The sequence below is a fragment of the Gallinula chloropus genome (assembly GCF_964237585.1).
Source record: "Gallinula chloropus genome assembly, chromosome: 5".
Lineage (NCBI taxonomy): Eukaryota > Metazoa > Chordata > Aves > Gruiformes > Rallidae > Gallinula > Gallinula chloropus.
Window position 1 is genome coordinate 67,921,110 of NC_140090.1, and position 23,781 is coordinate 67,944,890.

The following is a 23,781-nucleotide window of genomic DNA, read 5'->3' on the forward strand; positions in this document are numbered from 1 at the left end:
CCCAGAAGAGTAACATTAAGCAGAAAAGCAAAGAATTTGGTGTTTGGAGATGGATGGGGGGTTTCTGTAACAGAGCTGCTGTGATGAGCTGTACGCTGAACTCTGTGTTTTACTGGGTAGGTTATTCCTCCTAAAGCCACCGGGAACGTGAGGAGCGTGTTGTGCTTACTGCACTGAAGAGTAAGCGGTACTGAAATACGCTGTACGCTGACATCTCTCTTCCAATTTTACTCCTGTTTGTAAGAGAAGCTGAGACATTTTGCAGTTTCCATAACTGGCTTGGTTGAGATGCAAAAGTATTTTGCCTACTGATGCAAAACTGTTCAGACCTACTGAAAGGAAGGGGAGAATGATACTTTCTTTCCTCCTTTGTTTGATTTAAAGAAGCCAAGATTTACTTTATACTTTTGGATTTTGTTTTACAACAGATGGAATCTATGTAACATCCACAAGACAGGTGTTTATTTCTATAGATCAAAAATATCAGCCTCTGATTCCTACCTCTGAAACTTTCCAACACTTCAGAGGAATGATAGTCTTGTAAGAGAAGCTTAATACTTAAAGGCTGATTTTAAAAAAAAACGAAAAACAACCCATAGAGTAGACTTTTCATTGTCTTGTGTTTCCCTTTTGGGTGTCTTTGCGGTCAGTGCTTCCTTTTCCCTGGAATTACAGCTTGAACTCCAAGGGCCTTTCCCTGCCTGATTAATCAGTTAATATGTCTTATGGTGCTCATCAGTATGGTTTTCAGTGCACCCTTTATGATGAAATGAGACTACGTAACAGCTCAGCAAGTAGGAAGCATCATCTTGATTTCCACAGCTAATGAAGTGAAAGATCAGGGGTTGAATCACAGATCCAGCAGGATACTTGGGTGCCTAAACCCCAATCGATCTCTGTTGCAATTCAGGCTCCTGAGAACTCCTAAGTAGCTTTTGTGCCTCAAGTTCATTTACTGCACAGCTGAGAACTTAATTATATGAGAGTCCTGAAAATGTGTTTGAGGGTGTGCTAAAGTTGTTTCTTGCATTATTTTTTTCTAACCTGTGTTCTTAGCCAGCAGGAAAGTAGTGGGAGACAGCAATGCTTATATTAAACGTAACATGTTGGAGCCCTGATCCTTGCCTGAGATTTTTAGGCAATATTAAAAGCCCCCTAACTGTAGCTGTCAGTGTAGCTTCTGGCTTTGGGGTTTTCTCTTATTCTTTCCACCCTCCCATACTGCTTTTGAAAGACGCTTTTGTTATGCGAATGGGTTCCTCCCAGCAGCTGCAGAACTTTCCACAGTAGGAACTAGGCAGGAGCCAGCAGAAACTGCAAGGAAACTGGGAAACTCGGTGCCCTTTTCCCAGCTGCTCCCCAAGCACAGCAGTACCGTCCTTCCCTGCCATGCTGGCTCAAACTTGCCTTTCACTGATCTCTTGTCTGGTGAGACTGCAGTTGAGACATTAGGTGAAGTTTTTTGAGATGTTACCATTCTCTGCAGGTTATGCACAGACTGGTGTATCAGAACTAAGGATGCAGTCCCAGTATGAAATGGGATCCACGTGCAAGGTGAAAGGCTGTGTTCCCTAGCACACTGTACAGCGCAGTGACTGTGTGCTGTTTGCAAAAGCACCTCCAGCTAAAGGAGAATGCTGGTCCTTGTAGAAGTGAAGGATAAGGAACTCTGAAGTGCAGCATAAAGGCAGCTGAAGTAAAATGTTAAAGTACAGATTTTGATAAGTTGATCTCTTTTTCATTAGTTCCCTGCTCCTTGTTCTGTGTGATAGTAAATCCCTACTGTACACCTAGCTGTTCTTTCCAGATCCTTGCAGTGGGCGTTAAGGTGATGCAACTCTGCAGCAGCTTCCCCTGGCCATTGCAGTGAGGCTGTTTGCACTTTCCCTGCAGTGCTAAGAAGTGCAGCCTCACTTGTGGGGCTGAGAACCTGCCTTCAGGGACACCTCCACTGAGTTGGGATGGGTTCTGCTGGCTGGAAGGTAGGAAGCCTGGGGGGCTCCTTGGAGAAGTGTGGGAGCCCTCAAGCAGAAAAGCATGGCCAGTCCTCTAGTTGCTTGATTTCAGAAAGATTATTTTTTTTTAAAATTTTTTAATGCCTGTTTTGGGAATCATGAGAACGAAATGGTTATGTCTTACTGGTTTAGTTATGATTGTAATGGGAGATCAAACTGTCACCTACTGGTATAGCTACATCTGTGCACCATAAAAGATAAAATAAACTGTCCTTATGTGGACATCTTTTGGTGGGGTATAGTGTGACACATCCCTTGCAACCTCCTGTTTCATATTTTGTTGTTTTAGTCATTTCCCCTGTTCAACGTTTGTCCATGCTGTGCAGAATATGGAGTTAATTTCCCATCTTCTGTGACCTTCATAGATGGAGTATATAAGCATTTCCTATATGATGAGTGTGCTACATTACCCTTTGAAGCAGGGAAATAACATTATTTTACATCTGAGAATCAAATTCCTAAGGATCTTGTTGAGAAGGATGGGAAGTTCGAAGCAGACAAGGGATTCAGACTCAGATCACCGAGGTCCTAGTTCAGGACTTCAGGAACCTTCTGAAGTTTCTCGACTTGTTGTTCAGGATGAGGCAGACAGATCCCCTTGGCACCAACAGGGCCTGTACAGCCTTTTGCCCTTAATCTGCACACACTCTCCTTACATGTATGACTGGAAATTGGCGCTCTCCAGAATGAGACGATAATGCTTCCAAGCCTCTAAAGCTCAAAGGGATTAACCTCCAGCAGCTAAGTGGGATCCTGTCCATCTTCCAGATGCTGCTGCTTTCAGCTGAAAACTGGACAGCTGAACCTCAAAGAAGCAACCCCTAAATTGCCTTAGCTTGCAGCCCAGCAGACTAAAGTGACCTGAAATTTGATGGTGGTTTAGTTTAACATGCTGGAGTGGAGACAGCATAGTTCAGGAGCTGTTTCCCATGTGGGTGGGCTGGAGCTGAGTATAGTAACTGCTTCTGTCAAAACAAATTTAACTCGTTTGTTTGTGAATTATCAGCTGTGGGCCCTGCCAGCTTGGTTTTGGACACAGGGTACCAGTAGTAAATGTTAATATCTGTGTTCTTGGCTGTGATGCTTTGTAAGATCACTTGAGTTGGAAGGGACCTCTGAAAGTCTCCAGCCGATGCCTGCTTGGAGGGCCAACTTCCACAGCCTGTGTGGATCCTATTCTAGGGTTTGACCACTATCATGGGGAAAGGATTTTGAGATACATGTAATGGGAATCGACCTTTGCCATTTTGTTGTGCATCTCTGAAAAGGGTCTGTCTCTACTTCACATTCACCCTCCCAATAGGTAGTTGAGGACAGCAATAACATTGCCCCTTCCTTTAGTTGTCTTTTATTAAGGCTGAACAAACCCAGCTCTCAACCTCTCCTCAAGTGATGTAGGTGACTGGTATGGCCACACTTTAATGACACTTGCATGCCACGTGCTTTTCACATGCCAGACTGATTTAGGCATCTAAGAAGTGTCTACTCTCAGCTTTACAAAACGCACATGATTCCCACGCTGCTTGTGTCGAAAGCTGCTGGAAAGCCTTATGGTATTATCCTGTAGCTCAAGTGACACTATCTCATGAGGCTGTTGTGTCTGCCAAGTTAGGAGTAAGGTCATTTTGATTCTGTAGTCTGAAAGTTTAGAGGAAAAAAATGAATTTATCTGTTGTATCAACATTCATTATTTACAGAAACGGCTTTTAAACAAAACCCTAAACTTTAAATCTCCAGGCTTCAGCTGAGTTTTGAAGAAGTTGAATAGTAAAATGTGTGAAATCAGTGTTGTGTGTGTGTCTGAGTGAAGTTTAAACTGAAGTCTCCTCTTCTCCCCCTCTGCCCCATAACAGCACTTCACTCACTCAATAGTAGCTGTTTTCATACTGACCAGCAGCAAAGTAATTCATAAATTTTACTCAGATGTATCTGTGTAAGTTTTCTAAGTGGATCCTACATGAGTATGTCAAACCCGCCTCCAAATAACTGTGTAGTGAGCACCTCTGCATCTGTTTGGATTTAGATGTTGGAATAATTCTCTAAGAACAATTTGAGTTGCTGCTTCTAAAAAGGTTTTCCATTTGTTTTGGTGGCTTACACATTTGATATGATGCACTACTAGAAGAGCAGGCTCTAAGCAATGGGTTTTGGCATAGCTGTAGATGGATGTCTCAAGCACTATGAGCCACTTCCTTTCCAACCTTGATTTTCAGTGAAGAGAAGTCTTAGAGCATGTGTTCTTTTTTGCATTTGTATTTGCCCTGCTTATGCATGAAGCTTTTTCTTAAATCAATATAGAAAGGAGCCCACTAAGATCCTGCATGCAGGTTTGGGGTGGTGCGAGCTCGTGGAATTTCCTGTCGAGCTCTCTGAAGAGATAACCATCTGATGTCCAGATAACCACCCCCTGCTTCTCTCAGATGTTTTTATGTGTTTTTCTTTAAAATCGATGCTTTTTTCAATGCCTGGCTACAGTCCAGGAGAATACATGAGTAAGCAGGTGGGTTTTGGCCAAAATAACTTTTCTGGATACTTTTTAAGCCTTTCATGTATGGGGGTTGTTATGCCTATTTTGTTATGAAATCGCTTGGTAGGAGCGTCACAGCATGCCATCGAGGCTCTGGGATGAGACTTTCATGTTGTTTGACAGCTGCTGTAAAAACAGCCACTTCCTGTTAGGCAAGATGCTGGAAACATGAGGTAGGGTCACTTTTTAATCTTTTTTTTTTTTTTCCCTTTCTCCCTGAAGCTCTGGAATCTGAGAGTCATTTGCTTATAGTGGGAAGACATTGTATAATGCACCTGGAGCTTGCATAATGATATTTGGGGCACATCAGCTCTGGCCCAGTGTCCTTCCCAAGAGAGGAACACGCTAGGGTGTTCAACTCAATGTCTGTAACAGTCTGCTGAAGGCTTCTCCTAGAGTGTGACAAGAGATCACCTTTTGTGTTGCTGGTTTGTTCGCAGGTGTGGGCAGCAAAAGGGAAATGATATATACCTCCCTCTACTGATTTTTCTGACCTGTTAAGTCCTTGAATTAAAAACCATGCTTTTTGTTACAGCAGTCCTGTGTTGCTATTAGTTGTGCTCTGCTAGCTGGGAGAGAAATCTTCAGGATGGTTTCTAGCTACACAGTCTTAAAACTCTTTGTGGGAGCTGGGCTCTGAAGTACTTCGGCCCCTTTGAGCAGAGTGGTGGGCACTGCCATCAGCTTGGTGTAACCACCTTCTCAGGTTTCTAAAATGGCCCAGCAGCCTGATCAGAGTACTGAAAGCTGTGGGTTGGTAATTGCTGTGGCTTTTTTTTTTGTGGGTGAGGTGGTAGAATGAAAACTGCTTTGTGATGGAAATAACAGCAGCTCTTCCTGATGCCAGACTCAAAAAATATAGTGATGCTGTATTTCTGCAGCCTTCAAAATGGTATCAGAGTGGCTCACGGGCTCACCATTGGCAGAGCAGGAAACTTCGTACGTGTGGGGAAGTGCTGCTGTTAAGGAGTTGAAGCAAAATGCAGCTTAAGTGGTGGTGATGGAATTGAACCGAAGCTGGGAGTACCGTGAGCTTGCCATCACTTCCCAGAAGAGCCCTGGTTTATCTCCCTGGAGCTGCTGTGAGTGGAGCTGTGACTTCTGAAAGTGCTGTCCTGCCTATCCCCAAGTAACCTGAAAGAGCTTTCTTCTTGTTCCCTGGCTGAAATAATCAGAGTGAAGGGCCAGCGTTTCCCTGTGTAAACTCCCGTTTTAGGGATTGGTTTGACTAGTATATTTATATACACATACACTTAAACTCTCAAAAAATAAACACCTAGTACACTCTGCTCCTTGTTCAGCACTATGTAGCTTTCAGAAGCAGCATGTCAGAAATACAGCCATTTTGCACTGCAGTGGAGCAAACCTCCTCTTGTTCCCTGCAAAAGTGAGACCAAAACTGCTTTGGCAAATAGCTTTGATTTAAACTGAAAAGCCTCTGGTTTTCAGAGCTGCTTTAAAAGCAAAGGGCTAGTTTGGCTTTTGATCCTCTTAAGCTGTGTTATTTGATGTGAAAAACGCCCTGGGTACTCTGCTGCAGAGGGGAGCAGTTTTTCAGTTCTCTGTGTGTGGCTTCAGAAGAGGGGCTGGCAGAGCCTGGAGTGGTGGGGGGCTCGGGGGGCCCGGCCGCACGGCTCTGTAAATAAAGGGACCTCTATTTCTTTGGATTCTTTTGCTGGAACTAAATATCACGATCAGTGAAACTCTTACCTCATTAAAGGAACAAGCCAGGCTCCTTCAGCGCATACGCCAGGCTGCAATGTGGTCTGTTCTGCTGAGCTGATTTGCTGAACAGATAAAGGGAGTTTTAACCCAAAGAATGGCATGTAATACATGACCTTGGCTTTCAGAAGGTTTGCTTTTGTTCATGTGACAAAATCAGGTTCTGATATTAAATATAGGGTTGGATTTGACTTGGCAGATACCAGAGCCTTCCATTACTGCTGTAGTCATAATATAAAACTATCTGATGCGTGCCAGGGGCCGTGCAGCAAGCCAAGAGTTTCTCCATCAGTGTTTGTTTTTGTGAAGACTTAGCTGGCTGCTTCGTGGTTGGGTTGGCTGCAAAGGTGACGTGCCCTCATGTTGGAAGCATAAAGCAGTAGTGGGCACAATGTGACCCATGCTGTTTCTTTATAGTTAGTGTCTTTAGTTTTGGGGCAACATATGTATTTATTTTTTTCCTTAGCATTTTTGTACTGTTCAAAAGAAACTTTCCCTCCAAACTGCAGGGTTTGGCAGAACCAAGGCATAGACCAAACTATGTGAAATATTCAGATTGCAGTACAGAAAGGTAAGGCTGTGTTGCAGCTTTCAGTTTACACACCTGGGGCCATGCACAGATAGAAATTACTAATTTTGAGGTTTCCTTCCTGCACACACTTCATCTCAGATGCTTTTGGACTGATGTATTGTAATTGTTTTGCCAAAGAAATGACCTGCAGAGCTCTTCAGTGCTGAGATCCTGAACTAAGCTCCAGAGCCTTTGTCCTAAATTGGCTGTAGTCTGGATCAATAACCATCAGATATTTAAAAAATTAAAAATCCCCACCCAAACCCACCACCCTGACCCTACCTTCCTTACTTACGAAGCAACCAACCCCAAATAATGCCAGAATCTTCCTTCTGTAGGACAAAAGTGCTTCATAAAAACTTCTACTCCACAGCTGACATAGGAGTCAGGGTCAGGCTAACCTGTTGTGGATGCTTTGCTTGGAAAGGAACAAGTGGGTACAGGTAGCACTGAATTTGGAGAGTGGAGGGACGAGGTTATGAGCAAACCTGGTTTCTGTGTGCTTCTTTGTGTCCATCTTTGGGTTATCCTCACCACTCCACCCAGTTTTCTATGGAAAATGAAGTTTATTCACTCTGTCTTTTCAGGACCTAAACTTTCAGGGCTTTTAACTTGGTTGACTGCAGCTAGTTGAAGATGGGGCAGTGGGGGCTGTACCCTACAATTAGGAGACTGCTGTGGGAATCCAGTCTTTCCATTTGGAAGTAATGGAACATCTTGGTATAAATTGTTTATGGGAAATCTCACGTTGTTAGTTCCCCCATGGTGGATGGGTTTCTTGGTTACGATGGATGCATCTTGAGCCTTGTTGGTAAGGCCTTGAAAAAATAGAGGATCTGCTTACAGCCCAGCTGTAAGTGAGCAGTCTTATCCATGGGGATAAAAAGCCATTTGTTGTTGTTCCCTTCATATGTGTATCTGGAGGTCTGGGGCTCCTTACTGGGTAAATTTATTTCCCATGCATTTGCCTGTGGCTGCTACTTGTCCCTCTGCCAGTGAACTGATGTATCCTTATCCTCAACAGATTTTTGGAGCAGGGACTGGTGTAAATGCTCACTTCCTAGCAAAAAATCTTCTGTAAGAGAAGCCAAGCTGCGTATCTCAGCTACTGTTTCCTTCCTGTGATTTTCATTAGATGTAGGGTCAGAGACATGTGGCAGGGTTACAGGTTTATTTAGATCCCGAAGCTCACATCTGCCTCCATTCTCATATACATCCTCTGAACCTCAGCCAGGAACTCTGGTCCTGGGTTATGGTCCATTGTTCATTGAGAGAAGTTTTATGGCAGCTGTTGAAACTACATTAAATTTATTTTCAAATACAAGAGGTTTTTTTTAAGAACAAAAGCAAGCTCTTTGGCAAAAATGTTAACTGAAAATGACTGTCCTAATTACATTTTGAGTATTAATCTTTGTTCCTGTGAATTCAGACTTGTCTGAATTAAACATACAGGACTTCTAAAATAATTGCAAGCTTTTAAATCCACATGTCAAGGTTTGTTCAAAAACAAATTGCCAACCTCAAATTAAACAGATCAAATAATTTTACTATAGACTGTTACCTCAGAATAGTTGCACCATACAGGTAAATTGCATGGACTTGAATTTTCACAGTAACAGAGCAGAGCAATGTATTTTCAGCAATCTGCAACCATTAACTATTCAAAAGCGTTTTAAATCTCTTCTTTCAATACAAAACTTTTACGTGCGAATAGGATTTTTCTAACAGTTAACTTAAGAATTTGAGTATTAAGAGTTGTTTGCTGCTTTGTTTTTTGGGTGTTCTTTAGAAGATATTTTGATTCTTCAGAGATTCTTAAAAATCGTAGGAAATAATTTACTATACTTGTTTCCTTATCTTTTAGTCTATTTATTTTCTAGTAGTTTTTCTCTGGTTTGGAGATTCTTTTGTTAACATGCATTTTTGTTAACATTGCCTATCAGTTTTACTACTTTGCAACTACTGCTATGTTGCTGACCAGGGGGGTGTTGCTATAAATTTGATGGATACTCACCTGAATGCTTCTGTCACTAAGTAAGTTTCATATGGATCAAAATAAAGCATGTGTGGTCTTCTCTTAAGCAGTGATTTCTGGAAAGCTGAGAGATCTGTGGAGTTAAAAGAAATCCCAAAACCCAACCCATTAACCTCTAGCTTGATGTGTATTAGAAGTAAAGCTGTGTTGTTTCAGAACATGCCTTGAAAGGAGGAAATTTGATAGGGATCCATCTTACTTTCCAAAAATTTTAACTGTGAAAGATCAGCTGGAAGGCTTTTTGTTAACTTTGATCCTTCTTAAAACTGACCCGTTCATAATGTGTTTCAGTTTCTGGTGTATGTTTTTTCCTGGAATCAATCCTTGAAAATTACCACTTTGAAACATTTTTGTTTCTCCCTTTAAGAAATATTTCTGTTTTTCCTTTGCTATCTGATACGTGAAACTAATGAAGCACTAGAGGGGTGCAGAACATACAAAGTACAACTTCACGTTTGTGAGGCTGTCGCCATCCTCTACCAATCTTTTTGGTAGACCTCAGGCATGATTGCAGAACACAGGTTTTGCTGCACATCCAGATTCCACTGGCTGATTATTCAGCAACCTCCTGCTTTAAGAATCAAATGTCATTATTCAACTTGTTACTTAAAAGTACATTTGATTCCTAAAAGAGGTTTAATGTGTACCAGTTGACTATTCTGAAAATCATTATCTGTTCATAGAGAATTTGTAACTGCCCACTCTTTGTTGAGGATAATGTGATGAGAATAATATGGAGGGGAAACAAAAAATGGATGTGGTTGTATCTTTTCATGCTATTGAATGACTATGCTATAGTCATTTGCTATATTGTTTGCCCCCTTTGCTGTAGATGTCTGACTGACTTTCAATACCTGTGCTCTCTTGTTTTTAGTCACAGCTGTTACTGTCTCATGGGCTGTCCCATAGTTCAGTTCTGTCCTTGTCCTTCTGGCCACAGTCAGTTTACAGATTTGCAGGTTTGCAGGAGTTGGAAGGGACCTCTGGAGATCATCTAGTCCAACCCCCCTGCTAGAGCAGGATAACCTAGAGCACGCTGCACAGGATCCTCAAAGTTACATTGCATGATGGAGGAATTGCATCAGTGCTTCAGTTCTGTCAATTTTAACACTTGTCCTGAGGCAGGGTTGCTATGAAGCATTTCTGCTTCAAACCAAACCCCTTACCATGGGAACAATTCATCCAGCTGGTTGCTGAGCTGCTGGTGAGCTGTGCTTTTCAAATTGGAAGTGCTCTTGGCATTTTTCTGCCTGCTCTGACTGTTTTTAGGAGTAGCCCAATGTTTGTGCTCCTCTGCCTTTCCAGAGAATTTGCCAATGACTGCAGGTGTTGGACACCTGAACTTGCAGGATGATACTGGTTTATGAAAGCTTCTGAAAGATGTCTTTAGAAGGAGTTACACTGAGCATATATACTTCTTACTTCCCTCTGCAGCAAGCAAGGGATGCAGTGATAGTGGTAAAAAGGACACAGATGTCCCAAACTTGCTTTCAAGTTCATGCACTTGCATATTTGTCCCTGGGCTTTCTCATTTTCCCCAGGAAAATGAGGCTTTTTTAGCCGTTGGGATTTTGGAACAAGAACTTGCCCTTATGTATAAATACCAAGAAAAGGATTCTTGAAGACTAGCAGAGTATTATGGCATATCCTTTATTTACTCCTTGTTATAACCTGTGATTATGATTTTATTCGCCTGATTAGACCCTATCTGACCAAACCAAATAAGTTGACACCTCTCTTTCAGGTGGGGAAATGGCCAAACTGCTTACAGCTTCTTGAACAGTAGTTGTCATATTCAATGTTTTTTCACTGTTGTTTTCCTGGCTATACAAGGAGACTGTGTGCAGGCATATACTGGAGCAAAATAACAATTAGCGCATCATGTAAGAGGTTATTAACTTTACACCTGCATCTTCTTGTTTTCTTCTCCCCTGCTGACCACCTGCAATGCAGAAATTGTGTGCTTCACAACAAAACACTCAGCTGTTTCAAGCCAGAAACCTGCTACCCAGTGTTTTAGTGGCATCCAACTTCTCAGTGTATAGAAACTTGAATTCACAAGGGCGGAATTAACGTAACTTTCTGTTAACGACTTTCTTTGGTGTTCCCATTTAGTTCTCAGGGCAAAATTTGCAATGATGTTTTGAAAACAAATTCAGGTTGCTGAAAATCCCACTGGTCCCATGTCATGGTTTCAAGACTGCATTGTTCTGACAGAAAACACTACTCTGGTAGTTATCCTTGAAATTGTGTTACAGCAGCTAACGTAATGTTACGCTGTCTGAGCTGGGGTAGGCTGAAATGGGAGCATTTCTAAACTGTTTATCTCTGAGGAGAACACTCATTTTTCCACAGTCCTAACCTTGAAGCCTCCTCCTTTTACAAGAAGTATGTTGTGACTCTCTATTTTTCATTCCCTCCAGGTTTACGGGAACAGATGGACCAAGTGGTTTTGGATTTGAATTGACGTTTCGACTAAAGAGAGAAACGGGGGAGTCGGCACCACCTACCTGGCCAGCAGAATTAATGCAAGGCTTAGCCAGATATGTCTTCCAGTCAGGTACTGCTGCCTTGGTTTTTCCTGCTTTCAGTCTGAAGGGCCACATCTGTTATGTGATAAGACATTTGTCTCGTCAATGCTCAATCAAATCTTGAGAATTAGCTTTGTGTGGGAACAGCTTGCTGGGGTCAAAACCCAACTGCTGATCAGGTAACTCCAAATCCTTAGTACTGAAAATCTGAAGATACAAACCAGTTAGTAACCATAGGAAGCCTGTCCAGTGGCCCTGTGTTGCTTTCCTGTGTTGTTGCTTTCACCTTCTCTCACTAAGAAAAACCTCATTTGCTTATCCTGAAATGGCTGCGGAGCACCCACCTGGTAAAGTCTTGTTTCTCAGCAGAAAGGCTGTAACTTCCAAAATAGTTGCAGTTTCTTCATGATCAAGTATCTTCCTAATGTCTGTGCAGTGGAGCAGCAGCAACGTGTGTAAACATGGAGATGCAGAGATGAAAAAATGTAAAAGTCATAAAGGATGCCAAGGCTGGGAGGGATGAGGAATGAACAATTGGGAATCATTCATGTGGATGGAGGCTTGCCAAAAATCTGGGAACCAGGGTACTTGGAAAATGTCCTATTGTGCTACTCTTTCTGGGTTTTGATTATGTGAGTAGATGGAATATCAGGTTATAGTATGAGCAGGTGGAAGAGTTGTGGAATGGCTGAGTGCATAGCATACTTGAAAGGCACATAGCAGCATGACAAGATCTGAAATAAGAGTACTTGAAGAACATTTTTAAACCTAGTTTACAGGTGGAGTACCTTCTAAATCAATGATCATTGCATTGGTAACATTTGGTACTTGCTCTACTAGTTAATAAATCACAAAGTAACTTTTGATTCTATTGCTGGTTTGCTGTCAGCTGGCTGACTGTCGAAGGGGAAGGGTCTGGATGCAGACAGGATTGCTGTGCTAACCTCTGTGACAGATCTCTGAGGTGGTGGGAACCTGTTTGAGTTTTATTTTTCTAAATATTGACTGTCAAAGATCAGTGCTGGCACAGGTTATTGTTTGTCTTCATATTGGAAGTGTGTCTTGTACAACAGAAACATTTTTCTTGTAACCTTTGCTGTGTAGCTGTCCTTCCAGATTGCCATCCAAATTTGGGCTTACCTTTCTATCTTGATTTTTGTCACTCTTAAACATCTAAATCCACATGACTCATAATTTTTACTATTGCTTGAGATTCCTGTCCTGTCTAAATCATGTTGTACAGTAGCTTTTTAATACTGAACATGCAATGATGAATTCATACTCACAGGGTCTGAAGAAAACATGTGAGTCTAAAGTCTTCCTCTTCTGTGTTCTCCCTCTGTATTTCTGTTGGTTACCCTATCTTATGTATAAGACCTCTTCTGGAGCCTTCCATGTTTCTGGTCTGCTGTGGCAGTCTGGTCAGAACAGTCTCTTTAATAAAGGAGTTTCAGTGCCTTCTGTTGCACCTTAAGCAGCTCCTCTGTAGCATTTGGTTGGTTGTCTCACCCTTTCCATGAGCTAGGTCTGCAGAGTGAAACAGGATTTGGTAGGGTACTTCAGGACAAGCTTCTCAGTGACTAAGCTGGCACTCCAGGCAGAGACATTCTTTGTTCAGTTTCTTGCACTAGCAGCAGCCTTATCTTTCTAACCTCAAAGCCAATTAACTGTTTCTGGACTGGAAAGAGTGGCTGTGGCCACGTGTATCAGTCTGACATGAACTTCTAAGGGCCTCCACTATTACCCTCTGCTTATCCATGCTGGCTTTGACTTTCTGTCCACCATGACTTTTTAAAGGTGCTGTTCAAGTATACATTAATGAATTCTATCTAGGTGCTGGGTGTTTAGCTCTCAATGTTACTAAACAACCCTGTGTATGAATCATAAATTGACTTCCTTGAATGCAAAATTGAGTATGAGCCAACACTATACTCATCGTGCAGTAGTCATACCACATGCTGGGTTATTTTAGGAAGAGAGCATGAGCAGCAGGTTGAGGGAAGTTACTACCTCTTCTCCGTGGCCCAGGGGAGGTCTTGCTTAAAATACTATGTCCAGTTTTGGGCCTCAGAGGTTAAGAGATGCTGAAAAATCAGAGTCCAGAGTCGTCAGGATCCCAGAGCATGTGAGCCATGAGGAAAGCTGGAGGCAGCAAGGCTGCTGGGTTTAGCCTGTGAGGAGAAGCAGCCTGATGTAATGGGAACCTGCAGCTCTTGGGGACACAGAAGTTTGTGGGGTTGAGCCCTAGATAATACAACAAAGGGCTGTAGCTCTGTAGTCTGGGAGGTTCTGGAGGGATGTCAGGGAAATACTGCTCATAGGGAGGGTGGCAAAGCACCGGGAACAGTTACTAGAGAGTTGGTGAATCTCTGTTTCTGAAAGGGTTCAGGACTTAACTCAGCAAAGCTGCAACAGCCCTGATCTATCCAACATTGGTGATGGCTCACATTCAAATCCAAGTCTGGAAAAGAGACCTCCAGGGGCCCTTTAAAATATCACAGAAGAGTTGGGTTTTTATTTTTTTGTACAGCTTCATGCCCCTCAGCAAGCAGCTGTGTGCTGTCACCGAGTACTACCAACTGCTCCTTGCCCTGGATGAAAGGAAACTGTGTGCTGGTGCAGCAAGTAGTCAAGCTCTAGTTTTATTTAAGTACAAACTTGTTTATCTCCTGTCTCTCTTGAATAAGAGCTTTCTCAGGCTAAAATCTTCTGGGTCATCATAGATGTCAGGTTAATCCTTTAAAAGTAAGACTTATAATGGGGCAGACTGTCATGTTTCCTTTTGATCTCTGGGGGCAATACCAGTTGACCACAACTAGATGCTGTCATTTTCTGATGTAGTGTAAGTTCATTCATGCTGTTGCTCCTCAGAGTCCCTGGGCCTCCTGGACATCCGACGTGTCCAACCTTGCTCTACTCCCATGAGCTGCTCCCTCAGGCTGGCAGTCTGGGAGCAGTTCCTACCCTCGGCTGATCAGGCACCCAGTCTTGGCACTGTTGTTTTTCTTTTGCCTACTGGGATTTCACCCTGCCCAGTCTGACAAGGCCACTCTGCAAAGCCAACTGACCTTCTGCTGTCACCTCTTTTCCTTATCTTTTGCAGGACATCTCTGGGCAGATGTTACAAGTTCAAAGCTGTTGAGCATTTGAAGGGGTGGTTCTTCTGCAGCCCACTGGGCATTAGGCAGGCTGTGGCACGACAGCATTGTTTTACGTGATGAAAGCTTCCTTTTTGCTCAGTTCCTTTGTACCATTTGGGGCATTTTTCAAATGCAACAGTGTTAAACTTTCTTTGACTCTAGTGTATGTACCTGGAGGTTGTCCTTGTCAGTTGTTTACAAATCTGTGGAGACTTTTTGATACTCAAAAATAGCCTTAAAGACATTTGGTGAACCAGAACAACTCGAGTAACATTTATGAATGTGCTCTGAACAAGAAGCAAGGAAAAAAAAACAAACTGGCAGGAACTCTTTGGATAGGCTCCAAGCACTTTGGCATGTCAAAGGATTGTTTACTTTGAAAGCTGTGCTAAGAGCTAAATTCTTATCTCTTGAATAACAAGCCAACATTTCAGTTATCATAGATGTGCTTTGCTGGGTCTGGTTGAAGTTGAGGGAGAGTAAGGTGTAGTTACACTCCTGCTGAGCCTGAGCATATTCAGATGGTGAGGGCTGAGTTGAAAATCCATTGAGCAGTTACTGCTGTCCTAGACATTGTTACTGTATATTGCAGCTGCAAAGCACATCTCATTGCAGGTGATGTATTTTGGTAACAAACACTTCCAGGCAAGTGATTGTTGCTTTCCTTTGTTTCCATCTCTCCTGTACCCTGTGCTGAGGCTGTGCTTTAGAAAAGCATTCTTCTGCATCAAATTTCAGACCTCTTTGAGCCTTGGCATCTCTGTTCACTGTAACAAACACTTGATGCTTTGTGCTTTTGATTAAATGGCACTATTTTTCCTCTTTCAACAAAACCAAGCTTGCAAGTCTCAAAACATTTTATTTGTGGCTTTATCTGTTCTTAATTTATCACTGTTTGATGATGACCACAAATTCCAATTCTGTTACTTTTATTTAAAAACACATACACACACACCCAAAAAAAACCCCCACAAAAAACAACCTAAACCTGCAAACCTTGAAAACAAACCTGCACAATTCAGTGACCTTAGCTTGCCATGGTTCATGGGTATACTGGATGTATCTCATGGTAGAATAAATTTAAACTTCTGCTCAAAGAGTAAGAAACATTCTTCCTACAGAGAATTTACCCAGAGCTTGTTACAATTGTTAACTCTTCAGGTACTGCAGTGTTACAACACATGATGAGTACAGAGAAGCTTGTGCTTTCTGAAGTTAAAATCTGGTTTTTTCCCTCTCATTCTAAGGTAAGATTAAGTTGCTTTAAGGGGCCTATCTGATACATGTCATGAGGGCAATGTATTGATGTAGCATGGAAACACATGTTGTGTGCATGAGCTCTTACTGCTTCCATGTTTCTTGGCCTGAAAGAAAACAGCTGCAGCTGTGAGGTGCAGGTTTGGAGAAGCTGTCAGGAAAGTCTCATCAGGCATAGAGCCTAAAGATAACGGCATAGCCCATGTCATGGTGTTATTCTCCACAGTGCGTGAGGTGTAGTGGGGAACTAGCTAGTGAAGTATTAAGGTGATGCCCATGAATTAGGGGTTTGCAGATTGGCTGAGCTTGATAACATTTGTCCCAGAACACATCAGCCTGAGCAGTCTGAGACAGGAAGCATGACAGAAGGCTGGAAAATAGCTAAATGCTGCTCTTCAATCCCACCCCAAACATCCCCCTATATCAACAACAACAAAATATCCAAACACCAAAACCAAACAAACCCCAAAAATACAAACCTGAGGTTTCTAAAGGGTCAGTCAGGCTTCAGGACTTAAACTGCTAGGAAAAACAAGCCATCTAGAAGGCATCCAGGGAATAATGTATGGATTTGTCAAGAATAAGTCAGAACTACTTGTGACAAAGTAGTGGTCACCATGGGAAGCAGTGAACGTTGGCTACCTTGATACCAGTGAGACTTTTGACATTGTCCCTTCCAGCAGGTATGTGAGCAAGCTGCAGAAACACAACCTTGATAAAAACTACAGAAAAAAGGATTCAGTAGTGGTCGGATATTTGGACAATTGTCAGTGTGTCATCAACCTGAAAAGACATGTATATTTGTCTGAAATCTGTCCTAGTGCTCATGTAACGTGGTACTGACCAGGATGATGAAATGCAGAGCATCTTGATGACGTCTGCAGCACAGGAAAGCACTGTGGCACAGGAGGCTGGAGTTCAGAATGGCTTTTCCAAAGTGTGGAAGTGGTCTGAAGTGCATAGGTGCAATAGGGTCAGGAACGTGCAACAAGTGCAGGGTCCTGTGCTTATATTAGAATAATCCAGTGCACAGCTATCAGCTGGGGAAGAGCAGCAGTTCTGAAAGGAGAAGATGATGTTTTGGAGTCAGTATCAACAACAGGCTACACCTAAGCCAACACACTCTTCGCTCTGATAGATAAGCTGTATAAATAGAAGTGTTTTGTGTATTACATGGGGTAGGGTCCTTCTACACTGCTGGCCACACCTTGAAGGGAAAGGAAGAGCACTGTGTCTCGTTTGGGGCAAAAGACTTCAAGTCAGATGCATCTCAGTTGGAGAGATTCTAGAGGAGAGCAGTAAGAATGACCCAAAGGTCCAGAAAATACAACCTGTGGAGGAATGATCAAAAGTTATGTTTGTTTAGTGTGGGGAAGAGAAGATGGAAGGAAGATGTGAGAAGAGTCTTCAGATATGCAAAAGGTTGCTGTAGGGAATAAAGCAATAAATTTTTCATGTGCCTACTGGGGTTTTGAGAGGCCCAACACTGCTAAAATGTCTGTAAGGATTTGCCATTAGGAAAAACTTTAAGTATGGTGAAGCAGTGGAGTAATTGCAGATTCCCCAGTGCTGCCTTTGAGAGCAAGTGAAACTATTCTTCATGGATATTTGTTGGGATGAACTGATCTTTCCCTTTTTGTGGGGGCAGAGTAGGAGCTGCCTTGGTCTCCTTTGTTATAAATGTGTCTTAACTGACTAGGTGTCCACTTCAGGTCTTCTAAATGTACTTTTTCTATGGTTCCATAAATACATAATTTATTTTTTAGTGCACTAGTAATCCGGAAACTATGAAAACAGATAAACGTGAGATTTGAAGTCTCAGCTAATTTAAAAGTTGAATTTTAATATTTAACCTTTGGCTAGTCAGTAGTAGGAAGTTTTTTTTTGTCTTGGGGACTGCAAAAGAGTCGTAACAAAATCTACAAGCAAAGGTAGTAGGCATGCAAGATGCAATTTGTGAATAGCAATTTACTGGAGATTTCGTCTGATTGCTTCAAGAGGAACTTGCTTGTATGAGTTACCCTTAGAAATTTGTTACACTTTTGGAAAGTGTATTGGCCAGAACTAATTCTAGAAGGTATATGATGAGCTACACATGTTGATAGGAACATGTCAAAATAATGACCAAATCAGATATAGGTGATTTATTGTCTTTGCATGGGGTTTTTTCCCCACCAACATCTCTCAGCACATCTGCAGGCTCTGCGCTGGCACGGTGAGGGATTCCCTTTTCAGAGGGTAAGGTAGGAAATACCTTCTCTTTTAGCTACTTCTGTGAAACCTGCAGGAGCTTAGCATCCCTGAGCTTCTGTCTCCTGTCATGATTTAAGTCCACAGGCCAATTTTCCAAAGTCTCTAGAAGGAAGGATGGGAGGATGGTGCTGACTGATGTGTGCAAGTGCCTGAGGCAGCACAGCCACCCAGGCCTTGGGCAAGCAGGCTGAAAAGCAAGCCCAAAATGAGGTATGTTTAACCTTCCTTAGTTATTTCTGGCACATCATGCTTTCTTCAGATAGGAATTATTGTCTGTTGGCCTGTCTGCAGCTTGAGGAAGCACATACACTATTCCTGTCTATGTCATGGGCCAAGTCTGTCAATTTGAGGGTATGTGTGCCTTGGTTTCCCCTTTGGTAAGCAAGGGTGATTGCAGGAGTTGTAAGGGCTGCAGGTGTAGATTCAGTCTTCTTATTCAGCAATTCCAATCTGATTCAAATTTAGTCTGAGCCACAGAAACACTTTGTGTATAACAGGCAGTGTAACTTACACTGAAAATGGGACTCGGTGGGATTAAGTGATTTGCCTGGAGTCACAGACCTGCAGCCATGAAGCCAGCAGATACTTTGACACCTGCTGCCCTGGCATAACCACTAGACCTCACTTTCAGGTCTCTTGGAGTCCCAGAAGGCTGCAATTTGCTAGCCTTAGAGACACTCTCCTTGCCAATATGTTTTCAAACATTCTTGAAGCAGGCTGATTTTTGCGTGTAAAAAGGGGAAAAAAACCCAACCCACAACCCAAACAAAACCAACAAACCCAAAACAAACTCCTTGCTTTCTTGAATACAAATGAGACTTGTCTAGCTTGTTTGTAAAACAGTGTTTATTTCTTCCCAGTAGTATGACTAAAGCCAAATAAAATCTCTCAGTAATTCATATATATTTTTCCCTGACGGTGCTTTTTTGTTTAACCCCAGACTGATTTATTGTTCTTTTCTTGTTGCTATGGCTCTATATAATCTATATATTTTTTTATCATCTGTTTGTAATATTGACCAGTTTCCAGTGTAGAATTGGCCCTGGCTTCTCTGTAGTTTTCCAGGTTTTTAGATTAAAAATGGGGGGGGATTAACTGTGGGTTTTTTTAGCTCCACAAAGAAATATAAATCAACATCAATTTTACTTCAACAGAACCTGTTACATAGCGAACTCTGCTCAAGCACTGAGGCTGCAGTGCCGTAAAGTTTATAGAATAGCCTCCTGGCTGTCATTTGCCATAGGTGAACAGACTCAAGCAAGTATGAGGGCTGCATGCCTTTGCTCTGCAAAGGGGTATGGAAACATGAAGTCACTGGTTCCAATTTAACCTAAGTTTGTCATGGCCAAAAGCTCTCATCATCTGATAGTTATTCAGTGGTCCATGAGAAATTGGTTGGGTTTTAGCCTAATTCTTCTTAGACGTTTCCCATAAAACAAGCTGCTCTGTGAGCAGCAGCACAGATCAAGGCTGGTGCTTTACGTCTCTCTGTGCTAGCCCCTCCGTCCCACACCACTGCAATAAATCCACTTCTCCCCACACTGCTGCCTATGAGCTCACCTCCCCAATATTTCCCACCCCTCTCCTCATCTCCTGCGCCAGCCTTGTCACATCCCTGAGCTTCCAGCTGGGACGTACGTGCTGTGGCTGGTACCAAATGACGTGCAGGCTGATAAAACCATTTGCTTGTGTGCAGAGCAATTGTCTGACCAGGCGTGACAGGCAGCTATCGAGCTCATGCGTCAGAACTGGGTGGAAGCTCTGGAGCTGCTGAGGAGGGAATTGTGAAATGCAGCTCTTATAAACTCTCCTGCTAGGCATTGCAGCAAAGTGCTGGATGAACATGGACTCTGTGCATCACTAATAAACCTTCTGCAGCACTGCTAGCAATCCAGAGAAAAGCATCTGTCTGCAGAACTGTTGATCAGACCACACTGAAGAGATATGGAAGATGTTTTTGTCAGCAAGAAGGATGACTCTGAGGAGACATTTTCTAGGCACACAAATGCATCTTCTCTTGAAATACTGCCCCAAGATTACACAGAGAAAATATGGAAGCTGGCACTAGGTTTACTCTTACCGTCTTGTTGCTCTTACAGCTTCGGATGCTTGAGGGTTGAAACTTACCTGCTGACACTATCGGATTGCCCTTCCCAAAGCTGGATGCCCTGTACTGCTTGCATGTCCCACCATGAGGCTTGTCCTGCTAGAGCATCTCTGCTTGCTTTGTGTGTGTGCCCATTAACTGATGCACATGACAGTGCCAGTTGCAGGAAATCCTTTTGCAGCACAGGAGGAGACAGCTTGTGTCATACTGGCCACAGCCTGTGTGTGCAGTTGTAACCCACAGTAACTTCATTGTGTATTGGAGCTCTCCAAGGAGAGAGGTTAGTGTTGCAGTGTGACTTTGGGGTTTTTTTGAGTGCACTTGGAAGGATGGGGCAGGTAGACCTGTTCTCCTGACATATAGTAATTCTTTGGCAAGTCTCAAGAAGCTGCCTTATGTCTGGTCTTTGGCATCAACCTTTCTTCTCTAATCTGTTTTGGTTTTTTCTGTGACTGTTCTGGGTTTGCTCCAGCAGAGCTCATTGGAAGGCATTATCACAGCTTCTCTTTCACCCCACAAAGAAACCCTAAACTTCCACCTCCTGCTTTTAATGTTTAGGGAGTCTTGCCAATCCTTAGCAGGGGTCTGTAGGGAAAGCATAGCAACATTGACCATCTGTATTGAACCGTGCTCCTTGGTGGAGGGAGCCTTTCAGTTGGAAAGGAGGGAGAGGATGGGTCTTGGCACTGGTGATGCTGAGACTGGTACACTGGTCAGCAAGCAGAGGTGCTCCTGGGTTCCCTAGATAGAATTAATGCAGTTCCTCTCTGCATGCTTGCAAAGCTTAATATTATTTGTGCATGTGACCATATTTTTTGGGACCTTCAGAGTCCAGTGCTTTTACCCTTGCTTGTGGGGCAGGGAGTCATACTCAGCTCCATTTTGTTGCTGGGTGCCAAGGCACAAGGAGAGGTATGAGGCTCACCAGTCCTTAGAAAGAGAGAGAGGAACTTCGTCCCTGGACATAGCTGAGGATTCCCTGGCTCTGAACTAGCACAGACAGGTGGCCCAGCCTTCCGCTGTGTGAGGCCTGTCTTGGTCAGAGTGGTGTCAGGCGTGGGTGTTGCGCTAGCTGAGGGCGCAGGGCAGAGCCGCAGCTGTCAATGCTGCGGGGTGCTGCTGTGCCACCGCGCGCGTGGTTCGCCCCTCTTCTTGCAGCACAGGGTTGTGTGACCTTAGAGTTTAGCTGACTAAGTGAACCCTTCTGTGATTCTATGAACTTCTCTTCCTTTCAGCATAGACAGGGTGCTGCTGCCCTTTTGCAATACTGGGGGGACCCCAGTATCAGGCTCAGTCCAGCCCTTTGCCTTGGAGTGCTGTTGCTTCTTCAGACCCTGATGGGACAAGGTGGTAGTTATTTAGCTTTTGGTGGTTTTGCTGGGTAGCATCTTCCTTGTCTTTGCTTGGGACTTGCAAGGATATTGTGCCACACCAGAGAATCTCTTCCCCATGAAATTCCTTTTGCTGCAGTGATAGAAGAGCCCTGCAACCCTCTGGCCAGGTGTAAAAGTGCTAGATCACTTTCTTTGGAACTTGAGAAGGGACCACCACCACTTCTGTGTGACATTGCCTTTTGCTTTGACAGCAGTGCTGGTGTGAGCCTGGACTGTGCAGAGGCTCCTACAAGCTTCCTCCTAGTGTGCAGTTCAGGAGTGGGAAAGCATGACAGAGAATACAGGAGTTTCCAAGGACACCTGTACCCTCATTCAACTTGAGGAAGGACAAGTCTGTGGCTTATGTTGTCAGTGAGCTAGCTGTGTAACAGAAATTAAAGCCTTTTCTTCTCTACCTCCCTAACCTCAGGGACTTTGGGCCTTTTTCTCCCCTGCAGTTTGTCTGAACTCGTGGGTCAGGCTGAGTACTTTCTGTGCCTTGTCATGGAAGCCACTATTGTCTCTCCCGACTTCTAGCTCTCAGCAGAGAACAGGTCTCTGACCTTCTCCAGCCCCAAAAGAGTAGGCTGACACTAAAGCATGGAGAGACTTTGTGCCAGGAGCAGAAGCACAGAAAGTCTTTGTTCCTTATAAAAGACTTTGTTGAAATAGAAGGAAAGCTGTCCTCCCTGGCCTGCTTTACTGATTACATAGTATTTCTAGGCAGTAAGTGAGGGATCTCAGCACTGCCTGAAAGAGGAGGCTTGTTTTTAGCTGCTACTGCAATTTAGATAAAGTAGGTTTAGGCCTAGTTGAGCTGGCTGGGTTTCAAGTGATGCCGTCCCTTTTAATTCTGTCAGCTCATGTCCTGTTCCTGCCTGGGAACTGAACTTGGCTGGTTGCTTTTCAGCTGTTCAATACAGTTCATTCAGTTGGTTTATTTAGGAAAAAAAAAAAAAGAAAGAAAAAAAGATCTGTCTTCTCTCTGTGCTTTGCATCAGTCTGTCTGTCCTGAGGCTGCTCCCAAATGCCAGGGATGGACAAAACATCAACGCCTGTAAATCTGATATACGGTTGCGTTTATCAATGTAGAATTTGGTTTAATTCTCATACTGCTCGTGGGTTGCTACTGGGTGAGAGAGGAAAGAAACAGACATGGAGACCCAGAGGAACCTGTGTGAGACATCTCCATGTGAGGTTGCTGCCACAGCTGGATTGGCAGCAGGACAGCCAGTGGGCCCTGGGGTGCTTGGATGCAGACCCCTAGCAGCTGTTTGTCCTGAGTGACTACAGCTTAAGATCAGGACCAATCTTGCTAATATTTTCTGCCCAGAGTGGAGGGTAGCCGAGCTCTCTGCAGGAAACCTTTTCTCCATCTTACCCAGAGCCTCTGAGCAGCAGAAGGATGAGGAGGAGCCCACATGCTGGGGACCAACAGTCCCGGTTAAGAGGCACATCTTTGACTCCTGGGGTAAGGAAGCGGGAGAGAAGCAGCAAATAGTCAGCCCAGCCTCTGACAAAGGCTCTGTCCCCTGTACTGAAGGAGGAATGCAAGACAAAGGAAGCAGCTTGGGGAAGGCAGAAAACTCCCCCTCCTGCTGGTGTGAGATCCTCTTGCATCCTGCATAGGAGTGTTTTGTCCCACCAGGCCTGTGCTGGGAAACGGAAGCAGCAACTCTAAATAGTTAAAGGTTTCTGCACAGAATAGTGTTGCCTCCTCCTATCCAGAAGCTGAAAGCCACAACACAGAGGAATTGTTCTGCAGTTGCAGGAGCATCCTCTCTCGCTGCCTGTGTGCAATTGCTTGGGATACACAGAGGAGAGTTTGAAGGTTACACATACTGAGCAGCCTTGTGAAAAGAACTGGTTTTTCCCTTCACAGCTGCCAAGCCCATGTTAGATGAAACTGCAGAGTGGACTGAGCTGAAACTTGGGTTCACTGTTCCATATCCACCTTCTTAAACTTTCTATTGAAGATCTGTGCAGCAAGTGGTGTTCAAACTGTGCTTTCTGCCTAACCCACTCTGCACTCTGCCTGTGAGAGTGGCAGTACACGGAGCTCATTACAGACCATCTTCTGACAGACTGGGATGCAAAGATCCTTTGCGGCAGCCTGCTCAGCTAGGAGGCAGCAAATGGGCACAGCAGGGGAAACGTTTTGTTCTTGGTGGGGAGGAGAAACTGGGAGAGCATATTCAGAGACTGCAGGCAGCCCTGAGCCTGTGAAAAGTGGATTCTCCTGTTTTTTTG

At 43.6% G+C, this 23,781-nt stretch overlaps 1 protein-coding gene across 2 annotated transcripts in view; it reads left to right on the top strand.

Annotated features, from left to right (window-relative positions):
- The window catches only part of SUFU (SUFU negative regulator of hedgehog signaling), a gene marked incomplete at its 5' end in the record, with an annotated part of 89,528 nt that overhangs the window by 15,885 nt on the left and 49,862 nt on the right, over window positions 1-23,781 (top strand). For both annotated transcript variants that reach the window (XM_084264507.1, XM_084264508.1), the window contains one exon: window positions 11,294-11,430. In XM_084264507.1, the coding sequence (XP_084120633.1) occupies window positions 11,294-11,430 (137 nt within the window). The remainder of the gene's footprint in view (window positions 1-11,293; window positions 11,431-23,781) is intronic.